The following is a 22,786-nucleotide window of genomic DNA, read 5'->3' on the forward strand; positions in this document are numbered from 1 at the left end:
TATATGTGTGTGTACATCTATGTTATCCATTCATCTATGGGTGGACACTCGGGCTGCTTCCATATCTTGGTTATTGTAGATAATGCTGACTTGGGTCAGAGAGAAGAGGCCTCAGAGAGAAACTCAGGAGGAAGAGGGAGGAAGGCGTCCACGGCACCCACTTGTTGGCCTGACTCAAGACCTGTCCACATCAAGACAAGAAAGAGACCTCCACCAAAAACACCGATTTTTACCCATTTTTGTTCATTGTGTATGATGTTTGCTGTCTTCTCTCTCTGGTATTATTTTTGTGTTCTCATGTACTTTTTCTAGTGGTTTCCCAACTTTAAAATATTTCAGGTCCAGGAGAGTCAACATACAGTGTTTTCTGTATAGGTACAGTATAGTGATTCAACACTTCCCACACCAGCCGGTGCCCTTCACGACAAGCATTTTAGTAAGCGTGCTGCCGTAACAAGTACCAGTTTTGTATTTTTAGATAATCTTTGCAGAAAGAATGACATGTTTACCATTGATCTAACTAGTCTAACCAAATCAGGTGCTATGACAGGATCTGCATTACTGTCTGCCTGGTTTTACCTGCAATTTGGGGTAACCGATGACTTTTTCTGCTGCATTTTTAATTTTTATTTATATTTATTTATTTTAGAGGGAGAGAAAGCATGAGTGGGGAGAATGGCAGAAGGACACACAGAGAGAATCTCAGGCAGGCTCCATGCTCGGCGCAGAACCCAACACGGTGCTGAATCCCACGACCCTGGGATCAAGACCTGAGCCGAGATCAAGAGCTGGACGCTCAACTGGCTGAGCCACCAGATGCCCCGACTCAGGCTCCTTTACTTTAAACAGTGCTGCCCTTCCTTGCTTCCCGCCCATGCATCTTCTACCAAAGACCAGACAACGACCCAGTTACCCTCTCCTCTAGATACCACCCAGGCCGCCCTCGTCTGTAGCAACACAGCTTTTCTCTGCCTTCACGTGTAGGACGACACTCCTCTGCAGGGCTTCCTGCTTGGTTCAGTTCTTTCAAATTTGCTCTCTTCGGGAGACGAGACCCTAACTTCTACTTTCCAAAATTTACTTCACAGCCTTCAGGGCCCAGGAGAGGAATCTGTACATACAGGTATTTACTGTACATTGTTCAACTTTTTGGTTTGCTTGTCTTTGGTTGGCTGAGTTACGGTGCGGTCAGAAAACCTGCTTCCACGCCTGAGTCCTGACACAAATTAGCTCATCACCGCAAACATCTTAATATGCTCCAGTTCCGTAAAATGAAGATGATATATGTATTTTTAAGTTTATTTGTTTATTTTTTGAGAGATAGAACACAAGTGGAGAGGGGCAGAGAGAAGAAGAGAGTAAGAATCCCAAGCAGGCTCCGTGCTGTCAGCACAGAGCCTAACGTGGGGCTTGAGCTCACAAACCACGGGATCATGACCTGAGCCGAAGTTCGATGCTTAATGGACTAAGCCACTTGGGTGCCCCTAAAATGAACATGATATTAAGTCCCTTACATGTGAGTAATAAATTGCCACGTATGTGACAATGCTGTGTGAGTGAGGTTCCCTCTACGTGTTATTACTGATGGTAGCAAGGCCTGAATGACTTTGTTTGTAGCTCTAGGATGACATATAACCACTCGCTCCTCTACAAAAGATGCCAGATCTTGACGCCTCGGGGAGCACACCAGACACACGGGTACCAATTAGCGAGGGAGGCCTGGGAGGGTGCCGTGCAGGGAGAACCTGGCCCCAGCGGGAGGGAGGGCAAGCCACACCTGCCGTGAAGGAGCGCCCACGGGAGCCTCTCTAGACTGCACTAGACAGGAAGTTATTCCCAGCACACAAAACCCAGCTGGGAGATGTTTTTAAAAGTGTTGCCACAGGCAGTATATTTTTGATCATATTGTTTTACTGTGACCTAGATAGAGCAACACCTAACACAGAAAACTGAGAAATGGTATTACAGCCCTACAGATTCTACTCTCAGCACAAATTGGTATGAATTTTGATCTATTCTATTCATTTATAATTTATAGCCTGCCTACTTCCAAAAATGACTGTAGATGGCTTAGAACACAAGCCATGTATATACATATGTATACGTATACATATGTATATATACATATATACAAATGTATATATATGGCTGTTCAAACAAATTTTTTTAAAAAGTTCAATTCATTCAAGAAGCCAACTGTTTTTCCCAAAATGTGTACCTTTAACAACTACTCGTTCTTGTTTGTTTTTACTCAATAACAAACTTTTAAAATGGGTTCAATATTCTCTTATAGATATTTTTTAAAGTACCATAGAAATAAAGAGTTTAAATATTGATTATACTTCTAAAAGTATTGAAATGTTAAGACTGATTCATAATCCTTTTTCCATATAAAATTTTTAAAAAGCTCCTGTTAAAAAATTTCAAATCATTAAAAAAAAAATCAAATCATTTGTACCTCAAAAAGATTCAGGATGCCTGGTTCAGTTGGTCAAGGGTCCAACCCTTGATTTCAGCTCAGGTCATGATCTGATGGTTCATGGGATCGAGCCCCACGTCGAGCTCTGTGCTGACAATGTGGAGCCTGTGTGGGATTGTCTCTCTCTCTCTCTTTCTCTCTCTTCTGCCCCTCACCCACTCACTCTCTGTTTCCCTGTTTCTCTCTCTCTCTCTCTCAAAATAAATAAATAAACATTAAAAAGGTGCAAATATAGCACGAAAACACCACATATCCACTGTATCTTTCTATACTACATAATAATTACATTTATCTCTATTACTAATTTATATATGTGTGTACATACATTATTTTATTCTAAACAATTTGTAAGTCACAGATGTGATGGCCCGTTTCTTGTAAAACTTCAGTGTGTGTTCCTTACAACAGAACATCTCAAATCAAGGAAAAACTAACACAGACACGGAAGTTCCAAACACGCAATCCACAGATCTCCTTTGATTTCCCCCAAGACTGGCTTTTGTAGATCCAGAAGAGTTTCTTAGTCTTTTCACGCCTTTAACAACTCGATACTTTCCAAAAACACAGGCACGTTTTTTGAGTGGAATATTTTTCAACTTGAGTCTGTCTGGTTGACGGTCTTTGCTATTCGACTTGGCCTATGCATTTTTGGCAAGAATGCTAAAAGCTGACACCGTATTCCTGCCTGGTTGTCTCATCTGCTCCACAATCGGTCTTGGGGGTGCGAGGGGGCTGTTGTGCTCGGGCTGCACAGGCTCCTTCGGGGCAGTTTCTCCAAACCCTGCTCTCGGCGCATCACGTTGGTGTTAGATGGGCCGGGACGGGGGTGCTTTCCAGCAGCGCAGGTGCAGCCCCACGAGGCATCAAGCTCTCGGATGTCGGCTTGCTTTGACAGCGGGTCCATCAGTACACCCGTTCATACCACGTCCGTTACTGGCGGCCCCACCACTGACGCTGGGCCAGAGTGGAATCTGCCGGGCTTCTCCCCTCCGGAGCTCCCACTCTCCCGCTCTCAGTGAGAACCCATTAGGCGGGGAGATGCGACGAGACCGTGGATGCGCCGTTTCTCATCAGAATTCGGCCCAGAAGTTCTGGCACGCATGGATGTTCCAGTTTGAATTGCCTGTCATTGGAGCAGTTGCCAAATGATGATCCTCCCATTCCACCTTCCATCCAGACGTATTAGTTTGCGTGCTGGGAGGGAAATCGTTCTTCTTCATTCATTTCGTTTATGCATGTAGCTACTTATATTGGGATGGACTCATAGATTTCTATTTTATACACAGCAGTTCAGTGTGTGTGTGTGTGTGTGTGTGTGTGTGTGTGTGTGTGTGTGATTTTTTTTCCTACCAGAGCCCTGAAAAATGAAGCTTCATTTCTCTGAGAATATTTGCTCCTCTAGGGAAAAACAGTATTAAGTTGATATCCAGAAACTCAGCGTTGGGTGCCAGAGGGGTTCTTGGCTACCGGGGTGCCGCATGACATCTGCCAAAAGACAGAGGTGGGAAATACGCGCACGCGCACACGCACACGCGGGCTTACATGTGTAGTTTCATCTATACATACTAAAACCACGAGTTTGCGCTGCGACCTCTAATTCAAATCCAAGTAGCCTGCCTCATTTCCAGGTCTCTAACTCCTTTAGCAAATACGGAGAAACCTGGTTCTCACTGCCGTCACTGTATTACTCAGGTCCTCAGTTCCCACGTACGTACCCAGCCTTCTGACCTGACCAGCTACCATCTCGCTCATCCACTCTGTGGGGTCCCGACTGTTCCAAACACACCCAGCAAGCACATGGGAAAAGAAAGGCAGTCACAATGAAACCTTAAAAGTCATGCCATCCCTCACAAAATTAACTCCAGCTAGGAAGATACCCTGCTGTGTGCACTGGGTCTGAAACCATTCATCCTTCATGGCCTCAGGAGTCTGTCCGATAGTGAATAAAGAGAAGATCATAGCCAGAAGTAAAATAAAGCTCTTCTTTTTAAATCCGGACAAATGCCACATACCCCTCAAACGAAAAAGGAGCCGGGCTTCCGACGGTGTGTGGGTGAGGCATGAGGGGCCACACCAGCGTCTGTCTTGGGACTCACTTGGAGCGGTGTGTGTGCAGAAAGAGAGAGATGGAGAGAGAGAAACAGTGGGCTAGGAATCAGAACCCAAGATTAATTTCCCCCAAAGCTCGCGGTAGAAAGACAGAAGAACCCTCGCACACTTGGTCTCGGCCAAATCATAGGGAAGGAAAGAGACACACAGGCCTTGCCTGGTCCACTATTCCGAGGATGAATGAGTGCTAATGACTGTGATGTCATTCCTTTCCACAGCGGTGTGCTCATTACGTACCCGAGTCCAAGAGCGAGAGGCTCTCACCATCAGAAAGGGCACTACTCTTCCCTTGGGCAGCAGTAAGTAAAATAACAGAGAAGCCAAAGGGTCCATATACAACTATGTAAGAGAAGCACTTTCTCCACCGTCACCATATTACATAAAATAGGACACAGGAGTCCCCTTTATCCACAGGAGGTACATTCTAAGACCCCCGGAAGCCCGGAACCACGGAACGTACCAAACCCTGTGTATGCTATGCATTTTGCTATACATGCACACCCATGATAAAGTGTGGCTTATAAATTAGGCACAGTAAGAGATTAACAACAACTAATAGCAGAGTAATTATAACAGGTGCCATAGTAAAATTTATGCGAATGTGGTCTTTCCCTCAAAATATCTTACTGTCTTGCAGGCTCCCCTCCTGTGATAGTGCGAGACGGTAAGATGCCCACCTGGTGGGACACAGTCAGGTGCATGATGCAGGCATGTGATATATAGCTATAGGTCAGCATTGACCTTCAGATAATACGTCACAAGGAGGATCGTCTTCTTCCAGGGCCGTGGCTGATCATGGGTAAGTGAGACCACGTACAGCAAAAGTACAGGTGAGGGGGGACTATGGTCATGTATGTGTAGATCAGGAATTTTCTCGATTATTTTTTCAGCTGGGCACATTCATACACCACGAATTATTTCTTTCCATTGAACCTACCCTTGTTATTCACCATGGCTACAACTGTAAAAAATGCCGAACTTGTGAACGTGGCTCTCACTGGTATTTTTTCCCACAATATGCATTTGTGACAAAGGCTGAAGGCAGCCCAGAGGAGGAGGATGTGGTTGACTAGGCTCACTCACAAAAAAAATGCTATTCTCTTGGAAGGTGAGAAGGTCTTAGAAACAACCAAATCACCCCCATTCAAACATTATCAGGTTATCTCAAAAATACATAAACCTTGGAATATTAAACCACAAGATGTAAGTGGTCTGTTTAACTTCAGAAAGAAGTGTGTCTGCAATATCATAATATTATTATATATTTGCATATGGCATAACACTGTATATTATTTAATGCAATTGATTTTAAGTATAAAGAAGTTCAATCTAAGTGCATGGGAAAAGATTGTCAGACGGACTCTTTTAATTTGGTAGAAGACATTATATAAAATAATGTATCATGTTATTAGTTCCAATTAGATGACTTCAAACTGGATTTATATCTTCACATGTTATTTATTAATGACTTTTTCTTTTGATCACATTGCTTGCTCACCCGCTTTTATTTAACTTAATATTAGTTTTCTTAAAAGCTTACATCTTTGCATTTTTGCAAGGGATTTTGCAATACATCTGCATTTTGCATTTTTGGTTAGAACTTTTACAAGAAGTTTGCATCTTACATTTTGCAAGACAGTTGATAGCAACAGCAAACTCCATGATGATTTTTTTCGGAGGAATTTCTTAATCCCAACCTTGACACATGACGAACCCTTATTTCTATTTCAGAAAAGAATACAGGCTACGTACCGACGATTATCTTAGAGATGTTTTAGGCTCAGGTACCTCTATGCCACCACATCTATTATAAAAATCACTCGAGCCAACGTGTATCATAAAATACTGTGATCAAAGGCAGATATTATGAGGACAGAGAACGATGTTATAAAACTTACACATCATCTATATTTTCTTAAGACCTTACTAAGTAGTTTTTTGTTATTCCTTTTATATGTGACATCTCAGAATGATAAAGAATCAAAATAGTGGTGGATTCTCTGCTCGCGCTGTTAATACGTGGTTCTGTGTAGTAAATGAACTGTCTGCTCTTTGTTCCTGGTATCCAGACAGTAACCCCCTACCCTTGGACTGTTCTGACAGGACCGTCTTTGTTATTCCAGGTGGGCTCCTTAGACCACACCGGAGTTTATGGTAGCTCTGCTTATGATCATGTGTACCAAAAAGTAGGGTGGTGGCTGTGCATGTGGGAAGGACAGCCATGCGCTTAGCTAAGGCTTGGGGTTTTGAGCCAGATGATGTCAGCCTGACCTCCCAACCTCTGTGGGGTAAGGAGCTGAAGACCGAATCGAATCTTGTAGCCAGGGACTGAACGGATCGTGCCTCCATAATGAAAACCCAGTGGGAAGTCTGGAGAGCAGAGCTCAGCAGAGCTTCCAGGTTGGTGATACACACTGGTGTGCCTGGAAAGTGACACGTCCTGAGGACACGGAAGGCTCATGTTTGAGACCCTCCCAGATGCCGCTCCATGAGTCACTTCATCTGGCTGTTCCTGATATGATTACTTTAAAATACACTTTATTTATTAGCAGACTGCTTTCTCATGTCCTGTGAGCTATGTAAGAGAATGATTCAAACTAAGATAAACCCCTGAGTGTTTAGCCAGTCGGTCAAAGGGCGGGTGGTCCAAGGGCACTGAGCGTGGGACTGGGGTCTCAGGGGAGTTGGAAAACCATGCCTTCGACCCATGCAGTTCGTGCCAACTCCTGGTGGTCGTGCTCAGAATTGCATTGCAATGGTATTTATGCCAAATAGGTTTTAAATGATGGAGATTAAGGAAGGCACCTGTGATGAGCACTGGGTGTTATACCGAAGTGCGATATTGAATCAAATGCTATATTGAATGGCTATATTGTACACCTGAAACTAACATCACACTCCATGTGAGCTAACTGGAATTGAAATCGAAACCTGGAAAAAAAATTGAAAGGTGTAGCCAACATCTACACATTTAGCTAGCGACACTGTTTACTGTTAAAAGTAAACCCGATTTTTAGTTAGAAATGCATCTTGACGTCTACATCCATTGACCTAATAGGTTTAAATTTGTACACGTGAAATATCAGAAAAAAAAAAGGTTCTGTTCTCCTGACTAATTCCAAAAACTAAAATAAGAAAGAGAAGATTGGTATTGTTCTTCTTTGCCACATACGTAGGCAATGTGTTTACTTCTTTTAATATTATCGTTTTTACTATCATTTAGGAAGCCATTCCTGCTAACCTTGGTCAATCAACCATACAACTGCCTTGCTGTATACAAAGAACATGTACATACGTTGTATGTAAATGTGTTCAGCAACACACTCGTGCCTCAGACAATTAGGTGGAAAAATTCGTTCAAGGTTAAACCCTTCTTTTTGAGAAGTCAACCTATTCCTAATATTAACTAAGAAATATAACATCACACATCTGAAGCTAAGTTCACACACAGGGGACAGTAGTTATTCCAGAGAAGGCTTAATCCAGGCTGATGTACATTAGTTGATACATAAAAAATAGATTTGAATGATGAAATTTGAACTTCAGATAAAAAATCGCAAAAGATATACCTTGGAAGCAAGTTTTACTCAAGAAAACCGTAAGGAAGAGAAAGTATGTTTACCGTTTTGTTCTCCGTTTATTGAACAAATTCCATGTATAAGTGGACCCCTGTGGTTCAAACCCATGTTGTTCAAGGGTTCACTGTATAATAGACAGACACACTAAACCACAGGGTTTCACTGCCTGAAGCATTTCTTCTCTCTTGGATTTATCTGCCCATGTTTTACTCATCTGTTAAGATGTTATAATTTTCCCCAGATATTTTATGCCATCCATTAAGATATTTCTTCGTTTGTTCCCCCAAATCCTAGGCAAATGCAACTTTTGACCTCCTTCGCCACCCAACGCCTGCCTGTGGTATTACATCTTTGCCAAGAGTTACAGGTATTACTAGGTTACATTATATTTATATATGATGAAAACGTATATGATTATGATTATGAACATTTGATGAAAGCGTATATGATTATGATTATGAACATTATTACGTTTTGCCGTCTGCATACGGATGTGCAAGTGTGTTGTTTTTAGTGACAGACTTTTTTATTCCCAACAACAAACATGGTGCCTGATATCTGCATCATACTGACACATAGGAGGCGGTGTAAAAAGTCGCAGGCCAAGCTGAACTGCGACAAGCGCTATGTGGTGGGGGCAGGACGTGAACCTTTCCAGGGGAGACAGCACAGCAGATGAAGCGTGCAGGTCTGGAAGGGGCAGTCGCACATAAACGTCCCCAAAGATGCACCATGCAAAGACAGACCAACACCGGTGGCGTGTGAGGAGAGATACCTTCTACTGGCATTGTCTCACACTAAACTTTAAATGGCCCCGTAAAAAGATGCTTTCATCTGCTGACAGCCAGAGACAACTCTGGAGTAATTTAAGAAGCGCGTGGTAAGATCACAGCTGTGGCGCGCACCGCAAACACCCTGCCCGTCACCCACTTTTCTTTTGGCGCCTGCTGAGTGACAGGATGGAGGTATCTCCCGATGCGGCTGAGATAAGCTGGAGACGTCGTTCGGGCCAGGGCCACACAAGGAGCAGTCTGTGGGGCCGGTCGCACTCTTAGAAAAGCTCTTAGTTTTCTGTGCAATCCTGGTTAATTCTGAAACGTGGAGGTCTTTGCTCCTCAGTTGTAAGACAAGGGCAAGGACGGCACTTGGCGCAGAGTGCGATTTTTAGGACTCTGTTAGCCTGGCCCTATCAGGGCTCAGTAAAGGTCGTGATGATGATGATGGCGACAGGGAAGACGGTGATCTTGATAACAGCTACTGTCAAGATTTTTAAAATTTGTTTAAGGTTTATTTACTTTGAGAGAGAGAGAGACAGACAGAGACAGAGAAGAGAGGGAGAGAGAGAGAGAGAGAGAGAGAGAGTGCCGGAAAGGGGCAGAGAGAGAGGGAGACAGAGACAGAGAAGAAAGGGAGAGAGAGATGGGGCGCCTGGGTGGCGCAGTCGGTTAGGCGTCCGACTTCAGCCAGGTCACGATCTCGCGGTCCGTGAGTTCGAGCCCCGCGTCGGGCTCTGGGCAGCCTGGAGCCTGTTTCCGATTCTGTGTCTCCCTCTCTCTCTGCCCCTCTCCCGTTCATGCTCTGTCTCTCTCTGTCCCAAAAATAAATAAACGTGGGGAAAAAAAAAAAAAGAAAGGGAGAGAGAGAGAGAGAGAGCGCCGGAAAGGGGCAGAGAGAGAGGGAGACAGAGACAGAGAAGAGAGGGAGAGAGAGAGAGAGAGTGCCAGAAAGGGGCAGAGAGAGAGGGAGAGAGAGAATCCTAAGCAGGGTCCACGCTGTCAGCACAGAGCCCAACACAGGGCTCGAACTCACAAGCCATGACATCATGACCCGAGCCAAGACCAAGAGTCAGATGCTTACGGACTGGGCCACCCATGCGCCCCTCTGTCGGGAATTTTGATACGTTGGTGCTGTTCAGGGCGGAGGAAACAAGATAACCTCCCAGTAGAAACGAAAGGGAAGAGAGAGCTGGACAGTACTGCTTACCGCCAGGGCGAGGAGGGAGACGCCAAGGCCAACCCGGAAGCAGTTTCCGTGGACCCGGCAGGTGGAAGAAAGAGCAAGGGGGGGCTGCCTACACTTCAGGTCTGGTGACATCTGCTGTCAAGGGCGGAGCTGCTCTGCAAACCTGACGGATCCCAAAGCACTACAGATCTCAGGCCTCGAAGCTCCAAGCTGCAGCACGATTTCCTGGACGGCCCGATCTCAGCACATGTCTTCGCAGGAACTGTGAACTGTGACCTACTCTTTGCTTCACCCCTACCTGCCATTACTACCCCTGGGTCCCTCGTCCCCCGGCCTCAGACTGTCACATGCAAACACCGTCTACCTGCTACCTCCCCAGCGTGAGTCCCGCTCACTGGGAACAAAGCTGTCTCTTGGCTCACCTGTGGTCTCGCTCTGAGACTATCAACACTAGATGAGCGAATGTGGATGTGCACGAGTGTTGTAGGAAAACGTCTACATGGAACGTTTTGTGGCTGTTGCTCATTTCGTTAGCGTTTGATGATTCTGATTCACAAAGACGAGAGGGAACTGGTGTCATCGTACCTGAGAAGCTTCCCAGCCTGGGCGCGGTCATGTCCCCTCCGTCGTAAATCTCCAGAGAGTCCCAGTTCTGCTCCGTGGCAAAACTGATCACTTGAATCTAGCAAACAACAGTGTTCAGTCACTAAGTATTTTCGGTTTAAAGAAATTTGCCTGATCATGCAGGGTTTTTCCTTGAAACTTAATACATACACCAAAGAGAAAGGTGAAACCCCACAAAATAAACCACGAAGCGACATTTGCAAATTTCTACAAACGGCACTTTGGGCAGCTTTTAGCCCCCAAATCTATTGTTTTTAATCCCAAGTTTAGAAATGTGATTAGAAACATGTTGTAGAAGAAGTAAGAAAAGGGAAACAGGTTATGGTTTAAGTATTTAAAAATAAGCAACGCAAACAAGAAAACAAACACAGAAAGCAAGCCCCGTGCATTCAGGCGCTCCGGGCTAGAGGGGCTTACCTGGATTCCTGATCCCTCCGTAACTATGATTTTCCAGATACAGTTTAAGTTGTTACCATATGGTTCAGGATAGCCGGGGGATAAAATTGTACCTCTGCGCTGAGTGAAATTGCCACTGCAGGGGACTAAAAGACAGAACCGTATCTCATAAAAATAAAGTACAGCAAAGGACAGCATTAATTTCATGCTTAGCGTTTCTTTGCTGTGTGATCAGATATTAAGAGACATTTGACACGGAGTATGGTCCTTTCAATGGCATGTGGTGGCCAAGGTCAAATTCAGTCTATCCTCTTACCAATTCCCAGTATCATTGATTATTGCCTACCAGAGTACCAAGGTTTACAGATCTGGTGTCTAAAAGCAAACCTCTTCAGGCTAAGAAGGGGCTGTACCTGACAGTGACATCTCAGAAGTGAATCCTGTTCAGAATAATTTTATCCGGATGATTTAAGGGGCTTTGCAGACTATTGCCTTCCATATGTAGACAAGCAACCCCAAATGAGAGTAAGGGGATTTATGAGCAAATCCGGGGAGAAGAGACGCTGAAAACGTACAAGTGAATTCAAGACTTCATCGCGACTGCTCTCGAGGTTGTCACGCAACATGAAACAAACAAACTATAACTAACAAGGCCATTGGTATTCGGGCGGCATTAACCTGTTATTTTCAAGCCTTCATCAGCACAAATTTATTAAGACGACATTACGAGACAGCAAATCAACATTGTAACGATTCTTCCCCAAAAGGAATTGATGCTCTATACCCAGGGCTTGAGAGTTAATGGCGTACTTGATAGGTTTTGGACAACAAAACGTGTTTCATCCTCGTGAATCTAATGAGTTGTTTCATGAGACACAGTGACTTTTAGCGTGGAGCCGCTCCGCCACTATTTCAGAGGAAACACGTTGCTTTTTGAACAGGTCTGGAGCGGGATCAGGCTGTGCACACTCGACGTGAGCATCGGAAGCTGCTTCGTCCAGCTGTGAAGCTGGAGGGAACAGCCTTGTGCACGCTGTCACGCCTTGTGGACATACGCACGCTGTCACACCCGCGGGCACACACGTTGCCACACCCGCGGGCACACGCACTGTCACACCCGCAAGCACGCACGCTGTCACACCTGTGGACACGCATGCCGTCACACCCACAAGCACACACACCGTCACACCTGTGAGCGCAAACACTGTCACACCCACGGGCACACACACCGTCACACCTGCGGGCACGCACGCTGTCACACCCACGGGCATGCACGCTGTCACGCCTTGTGGACACACGCACACCGTCACACCCACAAGCACACACACCATCACACCCGCGGGCAGATACACCATCACACCCGCGAGCACGCACGCCGTCACACCCACGGGCACACTTACCCACGCAGCTCGGGATTGTGTCGTTCCACTGTGCTAACGCGTTAGGCACGGACTGGCAGCGGATGGCGGTGGAGCCCTGAAGGAGGTACCCCGGGTTGCACTCAAATCGAACAATCGAACCGGCCGAGAACTCGGAGCCAATTCTCCGTCCGTATCTGGGCTCAGGGACAGAGCTGCACTGGGTATCGCTGGTTCGAGGGACAGCTAGAAGCAAACACACAACACGGCCATCGGTGTCTTCCTGGGGAAGCCCCACCATTTCCTTGGAAAAGGAGTCGAGAGAGTCCAGAACGAGTTTATGTTAATACAGAAATCAGTAATGCCTTCCGCGGGTTCTAGAGGGAACGATGTGGGGAGCACTTCCGTACCTGCATCCAACCTCTTACCAACCCCAAGGACCGCCTTATAGTCTCCTTTCAGAGGAGTTAAACGCGGCATCAGGAGCATTGGCGCCTTATGAGACCTGAGCTATACTATATGCAGGCAGTTAAAGTTAATTAAGCGCCCAAATCACTGTGCTCATGATAACGAGGTGCCTCAGAACTTGTACTTACCCTCAAGGACCTTAGAGTCTAGTGAGTATAATACGGCTATTGTGATGTAATAACAAAATTAAAAACACAACTACTGGATGACCCAGCACTTCCGCGAATGCATCCCACTTCTGCGGATATATCCCCCAAAACACTGAAATCAGGATCTCAAAGACCTGTCTGCACCCACGTGTCCACCACAGCCTTCTTCACAGTAGCCACGCTGTGGAGACAACCTAAGTGTCCCATCAGTGGGTGAAGGGATAGAGAAAACGTGTTACGTCCATACAATGGAACACCGTTTAGCCTTAAAACAGAAATAAATGCTGCCATTTGCAACAACACACGTGTTCCTTCCACCTCTGGATAAAAGTCAAGATGGCCAACCACACGGCCCACCCCTCCGCCCCCAACAGCCCCTCTGGCAAAGCAAAATCACACTGCCTTTAGCCCTGTCCCAAATCACCTGGCACAAACCTCAATCCCATAACCAGCCCCTCCCAGAACTCCCTTTCTGAGACACCCCCAGGGTCTCCCTGGGCTGTGGTTTTCGTTGAGGTCTGGTCTTCGGCTGACAGTCACGGGCAGGTGAGCCTCGTTCCAGTGTGAGGTGAGGGGTCTGTTAGGTTGTATACTGGAATCTACTGTCTGTGAGACATTGTTCTGCTTCCCAAAAGGGGCACGGGGTAAAGTTTGGAATATACTTCAGCTCGCAGAGACATCTGTTACTCCAGAACGACTCGTTGAGAAACAGATCCACAAGGTATGGGCATGAAAACTCCATGATCTGTTTTTATTCTCTGCAGCTAAAGGCCGTTTGTATGTATTGTGTCCAGGATCCTCTTCAGTCTGTGCATTCTTTCATCCAACGGTGCCCCCCTCTGACAGTGTGCTCGCGTCCTTGTTTTCCCGAAAAACAGTGCTCCATGTTCACACTGCTTTTCCTAACATGGGGACATCAGGTTTTGCATTGAACCTGACCAGTGACAGGCAGCATCTGAGTAACTGCTCCTAAGAAAGCAAGTCTACGAGATGGAGTCAGGAGACGATTCTGACGCAAAGTTAATAAAATTATATACCGAGCACTACAGTTGAAACAATGATACATCAGAATGGCTCTTTTTTAGAAGTAAAAACAGAATGCAGAATAACTATATCATAATAAAAAGTGCTGAAAATTCCTATTTGTCATATTTATATGTCTCAGCATTTTGGTGCAGTTGAACAAGAAGCATGAGGGCCAAAGAGGAAATAAATAAAGACCATCCCATGGAGGCGTCAGTTCGCAAGTGTTTGCTGCTGTTGTTACCAAAATGGAGAAATGTCTCCAATGGCAATTTTTCTCCTTGTCCTGAATTACACGAAAAACATCCGGCTACTGATAGCAAACGCTGCACGCTTATCTAAGAAGCCTCAAACACAGTGACGTTTCTATTTCTAAATGTAATTTTTTTTTCAACGTTTATTTATTTTTTTGGGACAGAGAGAGACAGAGCATGAACGGGGGAGGGGCAGAGAGAGAGGGAGACACAGAATCGGAAACAGGCTCCAGGCTCCGAGCCATCAGCCCAGAGCCCGACGCGGGGCTCGAACTCACGGACCGCGAGATCGTGACCTGGCTGAAGTCGGACGCTCAACCGACTGCGCCACCCAGGCGCCCCTCTATTTCTAATAATACATTAATATTTAATAAATATGCGAGCACTTTTTCCAGGGCATCACTGCCACTCCAGGCCCCGTACACGGGGACAACACACCATCAAGGGTCACTCGGACACAGGCCACTATTCAGCCTTTCCTCATGAACTTCATGGTTGTCCTTTTTTAAGGAAACGAAGATAAATGAACAACACCTACATCTGGGTGATATTATGAAGGTTGTTCTCCAGAGGAAGAAATTTCCCCAGTGAGGAGAAGAACAATTTTAAGTCTCTGGAAAGTGGGGCCGAAGCAGGCACAGACGACCTCAAACGTCCATGCACCGTCTGGGGAGCATCCAACAGCATTCAGCCACTTTCCCTGTCGGCCCGTCCTCCGGTCCCTGCCCTTCACCTGGATGTTTCGGGCAGCATCAGGGAGAAATTCCGTCCTCTGTGGTTACTACCCTGTATCTTTTAGTCAATGTTTCACGCTGCGGTGAAGCAAGAGGGGAATCAGCCCAGCGGAAAGCGAACAGGGACTGAGGTCGGCTCAGGAGAGAAGGTGCCGTACTGAACGACGAGTGACGGCCGCAGCAGGTGCGCTGTGCTGGTGCGGGGGCTGGGGGCTGCTCTCGGGCTTTCAGAGCACCCACCGCGAGGGGAAGCCAGAGCCTAATGTCACGTGGTGGGTCCTTCGCCCAAAGCCACTGCCAGAGCTCAGCCCAGGTCTGCGCACGCGGCTCCTTCACCGCTCATCTTTCAGAGCAGGTATGACGACAAAACCAGACACCGACAATAACCTAGTAACAAACCTGAATGCCCACAGCAGTCACTTGGCCAGTCTAAGGGAGGCTGGCTTGCCTGTTTCTTTAGTGATGGGGGATATTTTCTATTTCTCAAAATCATTCTGTTTGGGTAGCTGAAAAATCGGATTCGACAAGCCATCACTCGTCAGTGAATTCAAGCATACATCACTGAATTATGAACAAAACCTTTTGCTCAGTCTTTTTTGTAAGAAGTATGCATTTTATAAGCTCTTTATACAAAATGCGAGTCTCTTCGAAGTGGAAAACCTTATAATTTATGTCATCTAAAAGGAGATGAGGTTTGGGGAAAATCAGTAAAGACATGTACTTCAACAACTGGGAAGGACCTCACGTGGAAATTTTCACGTCAATTTCTTTCTGACCAAACTCAGAAAAATCGCTTCCTGCTTCCAGGTTGTTCATCTGTTTATTTCACTGCTAAGGGCAGTGAGTCTTGCTGTAGGAGGTAGGAGGTAGGAGACCCTGGGACAGGAAAGCCCCGAGCTAGTGAATCTGGGAGACCGGGAGGCCAGAAGGCCAGGAAGCGGGAGGCTGCTTCAGATGGGGATCTGGAATGGAGCTGTCCACACAGCAAATGTGTCCAGAAAGACGGAAACTCGGCCAACTGACACTTGTACGTTGTGCACTCAGGGGAAGCTTGATATAAACACATGGCCTCCTTTCCCCCCTGAAATATTCAAGATGTCCTACCTGGTTTACTAGCTGTGGTGTGAATGACTCATTCTGAGAGAACTTAATGAAGTGCTGAATCCTGCATGGAAATACCCAAGAAAAATGGATGATCTGTGCAAACAGCCAGGCACAAATATAAGAGAGTTAAAAATAGTAGTACACTCATGAGACACTGTCGACTGCCGAGTTTAATATAGACGCATTCAGTCACGTGCACACACAGAGCATGGCGGGGGTGGGGGGGTTGTGCAGATGGTTTTTAACCACCCTGCCATAAATTAGCATGTGCCTCAGAGTAAGCAGGAGAGGACAGGAGACTTATCTGCTCTGCCTCAGTCGTCTCTGTGGCCACGCACGTCGGCTCTTGTGTCGTTTCCAATATTGCTGAGGTTGATTCTGTTATTAAAAGGTGTGTATTTGGGGCACCTGGGTGGCTCACTTGGCTCAAGGTCAGACTTTAGCTCACGTCATGATCTTGTTCGTGAGTTCGAGCCCCACGTCGGGCTCTGTGCTGACAGCTCAGAGCCACGAGCCTGCCTTGGATTCTGTTTCTCCCTCTCTCTGCCCCTTCCCTGGTCGTGCTCTGTCTCTCTCTCTCTCAAAAATAAATAAACATTAAAAAAACCTGAAAAAAAAGTGTGTATTTGGAGCCCCCAAAAAATCTACAAATGCAACATAAGCACATCATAATATAGACTAAAAGGGCTCTTCTAACACCAGAGGAACCAGACTGTGCTCAATTTATTGAGGAACAGTAGGTGAGTGTTCCACATGGTGGGTTTCTTAGGGTGACATGAATTTTGATTTTCTCGCTGCCCCCAGAATACACTGACTTTATGCGCGATCCATTTTCTGCGGAGTGCCAAAGATTATCAAAATGTGCAGAATCCCCTTTGCTGACTGCAGTCCTGCCAGTGTGTAGGTCTAGGAGCTCAGGGAGGGAGGGCTCAGGAATCGCTGGGTGCTGGGGGAGGAGGGAGGGGACACCCTCTCCAGGTTGCCTGAAAGGAAATCCAAGAAGCCACTTGAACGCATTCACATCGGAAAGCGAGGCGTGCTCCTGCCGTGTCTTCAGGGAACTTTGTTTATGTAGGACAAACATCAACAGCGGTCCAGTTGGGAAACCGAAATGTTAGCACAGCCCCAGGGACCCTCACACTCCAGGAGAATCTCCAGATGTCTGTTCCTGGTAGGTTCTACCAACAGCTTTTGCTTCTCGAGTCAACTGTCACATCGCCGAGGTGTGTGGTTGCAGAATGCAAGGGGGATGCAAGGTGGCCCCAGGAGGAATGACTCCTGAGCCACCTGCTGTAAAAGGTGCCTGCCTGTCACTGAAATGCACCATGTCTTCTCCGTCTCCGTCCACACTACTGCTTGTAGGACCCGTGACCTGGAAAGTAGTTCCTCCACCCCGAGTAGATAGCGTCCTTGAGTGTTTAATTCAATAGCACCAAGCAGCTGGACGCAGGGCTTCACAGGTACTGAGTCGTCACTGACAAACTAATGTGGGACAGGTATTTAAAGCACTGGGTTAGGAAGGGATCCCCTCCATTCGCCTCTTTTGGGGTGCTCGTGGGTCCTAACTCACTGTCTTTCCCACTTCTGACCTTTCAAATAGACCCTTCTGCCTCTAAGGGGTGTGGAAAGCAAAGGAAAACCAGCAAAGATATAAATTAATTAGGACACTTTGTAAAACAAAGTCTACGTCCATTTCTCCACAGGATCAGAAAGATGGAAACATCTTCATTACTTAGGCCTCATTATTAAGCAGGCGGCAGGGAGGGCCGGGGAGTGGAGCGCAAGAGGCAGTGATGCTGGAATGACTGGGTCAAGTCCGGGTTCCCTGCACCCTGACCTCGCTACCTACTTTGCCACCGATGTCTCTAACAGGTGCAGAAACTCCCCGTGCAATTTAAAGCTTTAATACTCAGGAAAGAATGAAGCCGTAAGGGGTATTCGAACGCACTATTCAGAAAGTTTTTATACAATGGATTTCAAATAATTTCTTGGCTCCCACGTAACCAGCATCTTTCAGAAAGTAATATTCAATTTAACTTTTCAGATGTATTGAAAACGTCCCCAGGTGTTCTCAAGTGATTTATAAACTGCATTCATGATTCTAGTTCTTTGCTTCCAAGGGATTTAGCTTTGATAAAAAGACAATTTTTGCATAAACTCACTATAGGAACAAAAAGCAAGAAAAGGAGGTATATTGAGACTTTATAAAATATTGAGGGTGTTAGAGTCATTATATACTCTTAAGGACAAGGAAAACATATTCCTCCTATAAATGATTTTCTTTTCTTACCACTTTCCTGTTTTCATTCATTTTAATGGCGATATGTTACTTGAAGCCAAGAAACATACCTTTTAAAGTCGTGACTTCTGAGGACAGTATTTGTAAGTAGGATAGAGTTAGGGTCATTTGCCTCAGATATTTTATTCGATGTCTAATCTTTATCAAAAAGGAAGGAAAGCCCCTTATCAAGACAGTCCATGTCAGTAGCTTAAATGTCTCCAGGTTAAAAAGTGTACTTAAGGCGCTATTCCTTCTCATTCCTTTACACATCATCTTGTTCCTGAGCAGTGAGGTTTTTATGATGAAATATTTTATAGTTTATAGATTTTAGGAAAACATTTTGAGGGCATGGGTCTTGCAGCGTGAGAGTATTAGAAATAAGTTGTAAGTGAAATGACAGATTGCTATTTTCCGTAATTTTTTTTTCTTTTTTTACAAACACTATGATGTCAAGCTCGTTTTCCAAAGTCTTTAGCAAAGGACAGAAGCGACTGACGCTTGGGGCTTCCCGGCCACTTGCCACTTCCGAGGAAAAGAGCTAAGAGGGGCGAGTAATCTCTGTAGCCTCGAGCAAAATTGAGACCTGGAAAGACTAAGTCTTTCTTCCTGTTTTGGAACACACAGTTTATCCGCCAAGATGGTAATCTCTCTCACATCTCAAGCTTCACGGCCATTACAACCTACATCCAAAGACCCGCTCTGTGCTTCTGAAAGTGTATAAACAGTTGACATGGATTTTTGTCAAGTTCATGCACTGAACAGACAAGACAAAGGTAGACTCTAGAGATAGAAAACAAAACAATCCTCATTGTTTAGAAACTTTGCACAACCTCGGACATTTTGAATAAGCTCCAATTTCAGAAATAAATATAAAGGTGTCAAGGTGCAAAAGTTAACAGAACACAAATAAGACAAAATGGGTGTTTAGAGTCACGGAGGCACGGACGGTATTTTGGGTTTTGTTTGATTTCGTTAAGTTGCCTTTTCGACTTCCTTTTTTACGGGAAGATCTGTAATTGTAAAATGTGCTTTAAATGTATTTCACGAAAGCAGGTACTGAAATCTAAACTCTTATGAGACACTTGACTGAGTTACATAAACTATAATATACATGCAATCCTTTTGCAAAGTATACAGTGCCAGACAAAGGGGATTTGATCAGTAAGTGTTTCCTGATGATGCCAGATAAACGAGGTGTCACTGTGTCTTTGCAGGAGAAATGTCGTATATATTTAAGTGTCAGAAGGCAAAATTGTGATATTTTTATTACATCGTTTTATTATAAACATATGAATACCTTCAATTTCCTAAGTATTAAAAAACACACAATGCAGAAATGGCCAGTGCTTTAACTGAAAACAGCAGTATGTCTGATGTCGGGGAGGGCAGAGCGGTGTGCTCAGTGACCTTTGACCCTTACCTTGGTAAACAAAGTGGAAACCCCGGGCAGATGAACCACTCTTTGCACTGAATCGGAGAAGAATCTGATTTGATGTCGCCAATGGCAATGTTTCACCTAACGAAGAAAACCAGAGGTAATTAGTGGGATCCGTAGAATACACTGTGGGGTGGTGGCAAATATTTTGGAAAATAACTATTATTAACTCAGAATTTCACTCTCAGCTGTTGTACTCTTATCAGATCTCCCTTTGGGTTTAGGACCCAGACGCATTGTTTCTATCAAGATTTTAAAACTGGTCTTGCCTGTTCGTTCTATTAAAATGTGGATTTAATCAATATCTCACTTATGCTTCCTTCTGAAGCAGGCACTGATCGTAAGTCTGTTAGCTGACAAAGCGGGAAATACAAGAATCAGATTTATCAGTAGCTCAGAATCAACTTTATTTGACAGTTACTTGCTAGGATTTTACTTCAATTAAGAAAATTAAGAAAATCTGAATCTAAACTTGTTTAAAAATACTAAAGCATTTAGATTCAGAAAAAATAAATTTATGAAATATATTTTTACCTTTTAAAGTACACCCACTATACAGGAATGGTCTCTCTCACGTGCCACTAAGGAGCATATGAATGACATAAGCATTTCAGAGGTGAATTTGTCAACAGGTAACAGTACTTTAAATCTGTATCTTCTGGGGGCGCCTGGGTGGCTCAGTCGGTTAAGCTTCCGACTTTGGCTCAGGTCATGATCTCACGGTTTGTGGGTTCGAGCCCCACATCGGGCTCTGGGCTGACAGCTAGGAGGCTGGAGCCTGCTTCGGATTCTGTGTGTCCCTTTCTCTCTGCCCCTCCCCCGCTCAGACTCTATCTCTGTTTCTCTAAGATAACATAACACAACATAACACAACATAACATAACATAACATAACATAACATAACATAACATAACATAAATCTGTATCTTCTGATGCGTTTCTCGATGTTCCATCATCGGACATTGGCAGAAAAGAACAAGACATAGGTCTTAAGGACCTTGGTTAACAACAGTGAAAAACAGGAAATAATCAAACTTAGTCTTGGTTGGCAAGAGTGTGTGATCCACACGCACAACTTGACTTTGGTCAGGGATGACAACGCAGTGACTGCACAAACCTTGCAGTTTGCCCAGGGTCCCAATCCACGAGGGGCTAATTAAATTGTGCTGCGCTAATCAACTGAATCCTGTTCAGCACTGAAATGAATCACTTTCGGTCTATATACTTTTTCGTAGGGAAAGAACTGCAGATGTGATTTTCAATAAAAGTGCGGCGTACAAAATGAGTTTGAAATAGCATCCCGTTTTATGCAGCCCCACGTACGTTTACGCGCATTTACACACACACACATTCATCTGTGTATGTGTATACACGTATGCACCCGTGTACTTGTGGGAGGGTGATGAATCTCTATACGCACGTATTTAAAGGTTGGCAAGGACTGAGACCACAATATTGATACTGCTTATCTCCAGGAAGATTAGGGGACATAGGATAGAAAACAGAACACACAAGATCATTTATTATCCCTTCTTTTCAGATATTTTCCTTTGTTCTTGAGATGGATATTGTATTTCCTACAACCTTAGTAAGTAAAATGATGGTCAGTGGTTTTATATCTGAGATAAACATACAGTTGAAATTTTATATCGAAGAAACAATGTTATTAAGTAGGCAAGCAAATTCAAAGATGATTGCATTTCTCCCTCATTAAAAAAGAGAAAAAAAGACAAGTTTAAAATGAGTGACCCTGGCTGTCTAAATAAAATTAAAGATCAAATGCTTTGAATGTTTACCTGAATGTGACCCGGAGAGAGAGCTGAGAAGTCTGGCCTGTGGGTGTGTCCCATCAAATAATTCTGCCAAATCATTCAGTGCCGTCTGGAAATAGGCGAACTGTCCGAATACGACTGCAAAATAAAGGGGTGGGTGGCACAACGCTTATTAAAAAACACAGACACGGAGGCTTACACCACCTATGTACCAATTCCTCTCAAGGATCGTGCTCCTAAGATTCCTGCAGAAAATCATGAACTGGTTTCCCCGGCTTTCTAAGAGTTTTCAGTGGCTTAAACAATTTTATTTCGCTTCTCAGTGTCTTGAAACACAATAAAAGGAATAGCATTACTGTTCCCACTCTGTTTGAATATTAAATTTGTTTCTGGAACTACATTAGGATAATACAAGAATAGCCATAAAGCTGCCCCATTATTTAAGAGCAGTTAACGATGTTTCGTTTCATGTACAATAGGTACAGGGATCAAGACAATTCTTGGTTTTAAAAACATGCCAGTTTGGTGAAGAATTTAAAATTGTTCACTTGTTATTACAAGGTGAAATTCACGTGAACTCATTGAGATTTACACACAGGTCAGCAACATACCATAGAGATGTTTATTATGACCCCACCACACAATTTTATTTATCTCATGGGTGATATAAATAGCAAGAACACACCTCCTCCAAGTAAAACATTACTGTGCATTTCAGCACTTCAAACTTCATAAACTTTTTCACTCAAAGTGACAATATATAGGCCTCCACAATAGTTAGAAACACCTGTGATTTAGTATATAAGCAAGGAGCGACTAATTCTTATTTATGTGCAAGGTTTAAACTAAAATTATTCTCATTCTGCATAAGAAATGGATATGTATGTATCAATTATACATGTCAGATTCTAATGAACTAATGTGTTGGCCAAATGGAGGGGAATCTAACTGTAATAGCTTGTGTGCGTGTGTGTGTGTGTGTGTGTGTGTGTGTGTTTTAGATATGCTATATATTCTGTCACACACATGTATTACATATATAAACATGTATGTATAATAT

General features: G+C 44.5%; 1 protein-coding gene across 1 annotated transcript in view; it reads right to left on the reverse strand.

The window, feature by feature from the left end:
• The window catches only part of CSMD1 (CUB and Sushi multiple domains 1), a 1,645,367-nt gene that overhangs the window by 222,375 nt on the left and 1,400,206 nt on the right, over positions 1-22,786 (reverse strand). Inside the window, exons 31-35 of the mRNA XM_040490416.1 lie at positions 21,751-21,864; positions 19,940-20,035; positions 12,549-12,752; positions 11,170-11,294; positions 10,714-10,810 (exon numbers count right to left, since the gene is read on the reverse strand). Coding sequence (XP_040346350.1) covers positions 10,714-10,810; positions 11,170-11,294; positions 12,549-12,752; positions 19,940-20,035; positions 21,751-21,864 — 636 coding nt within the window. The remainder of the gene's footprint in view (positions 1-10,713; positions 10,811-11,169; positions 11,295-12,548; positions 12,753-19,939; positions 20,036-21,750; positions 21,865-22,786) is intronic.

Source organism: Herpailurus yagouaroundi, unplaced genomic scaffold (assembly GCF_014898765.1).
Source record: "Herpailurus yagouaroundi ecotype Mexico unplaced genomic scaffold, PumYag 181, whole genome shotgun sequence".
Lineage (NCBI taxonomy): Eukaryota > Metazoa > Chordata > Mammalia > Carnivora > Felidae > Herpailurus > Herpailurus yagouaroundi.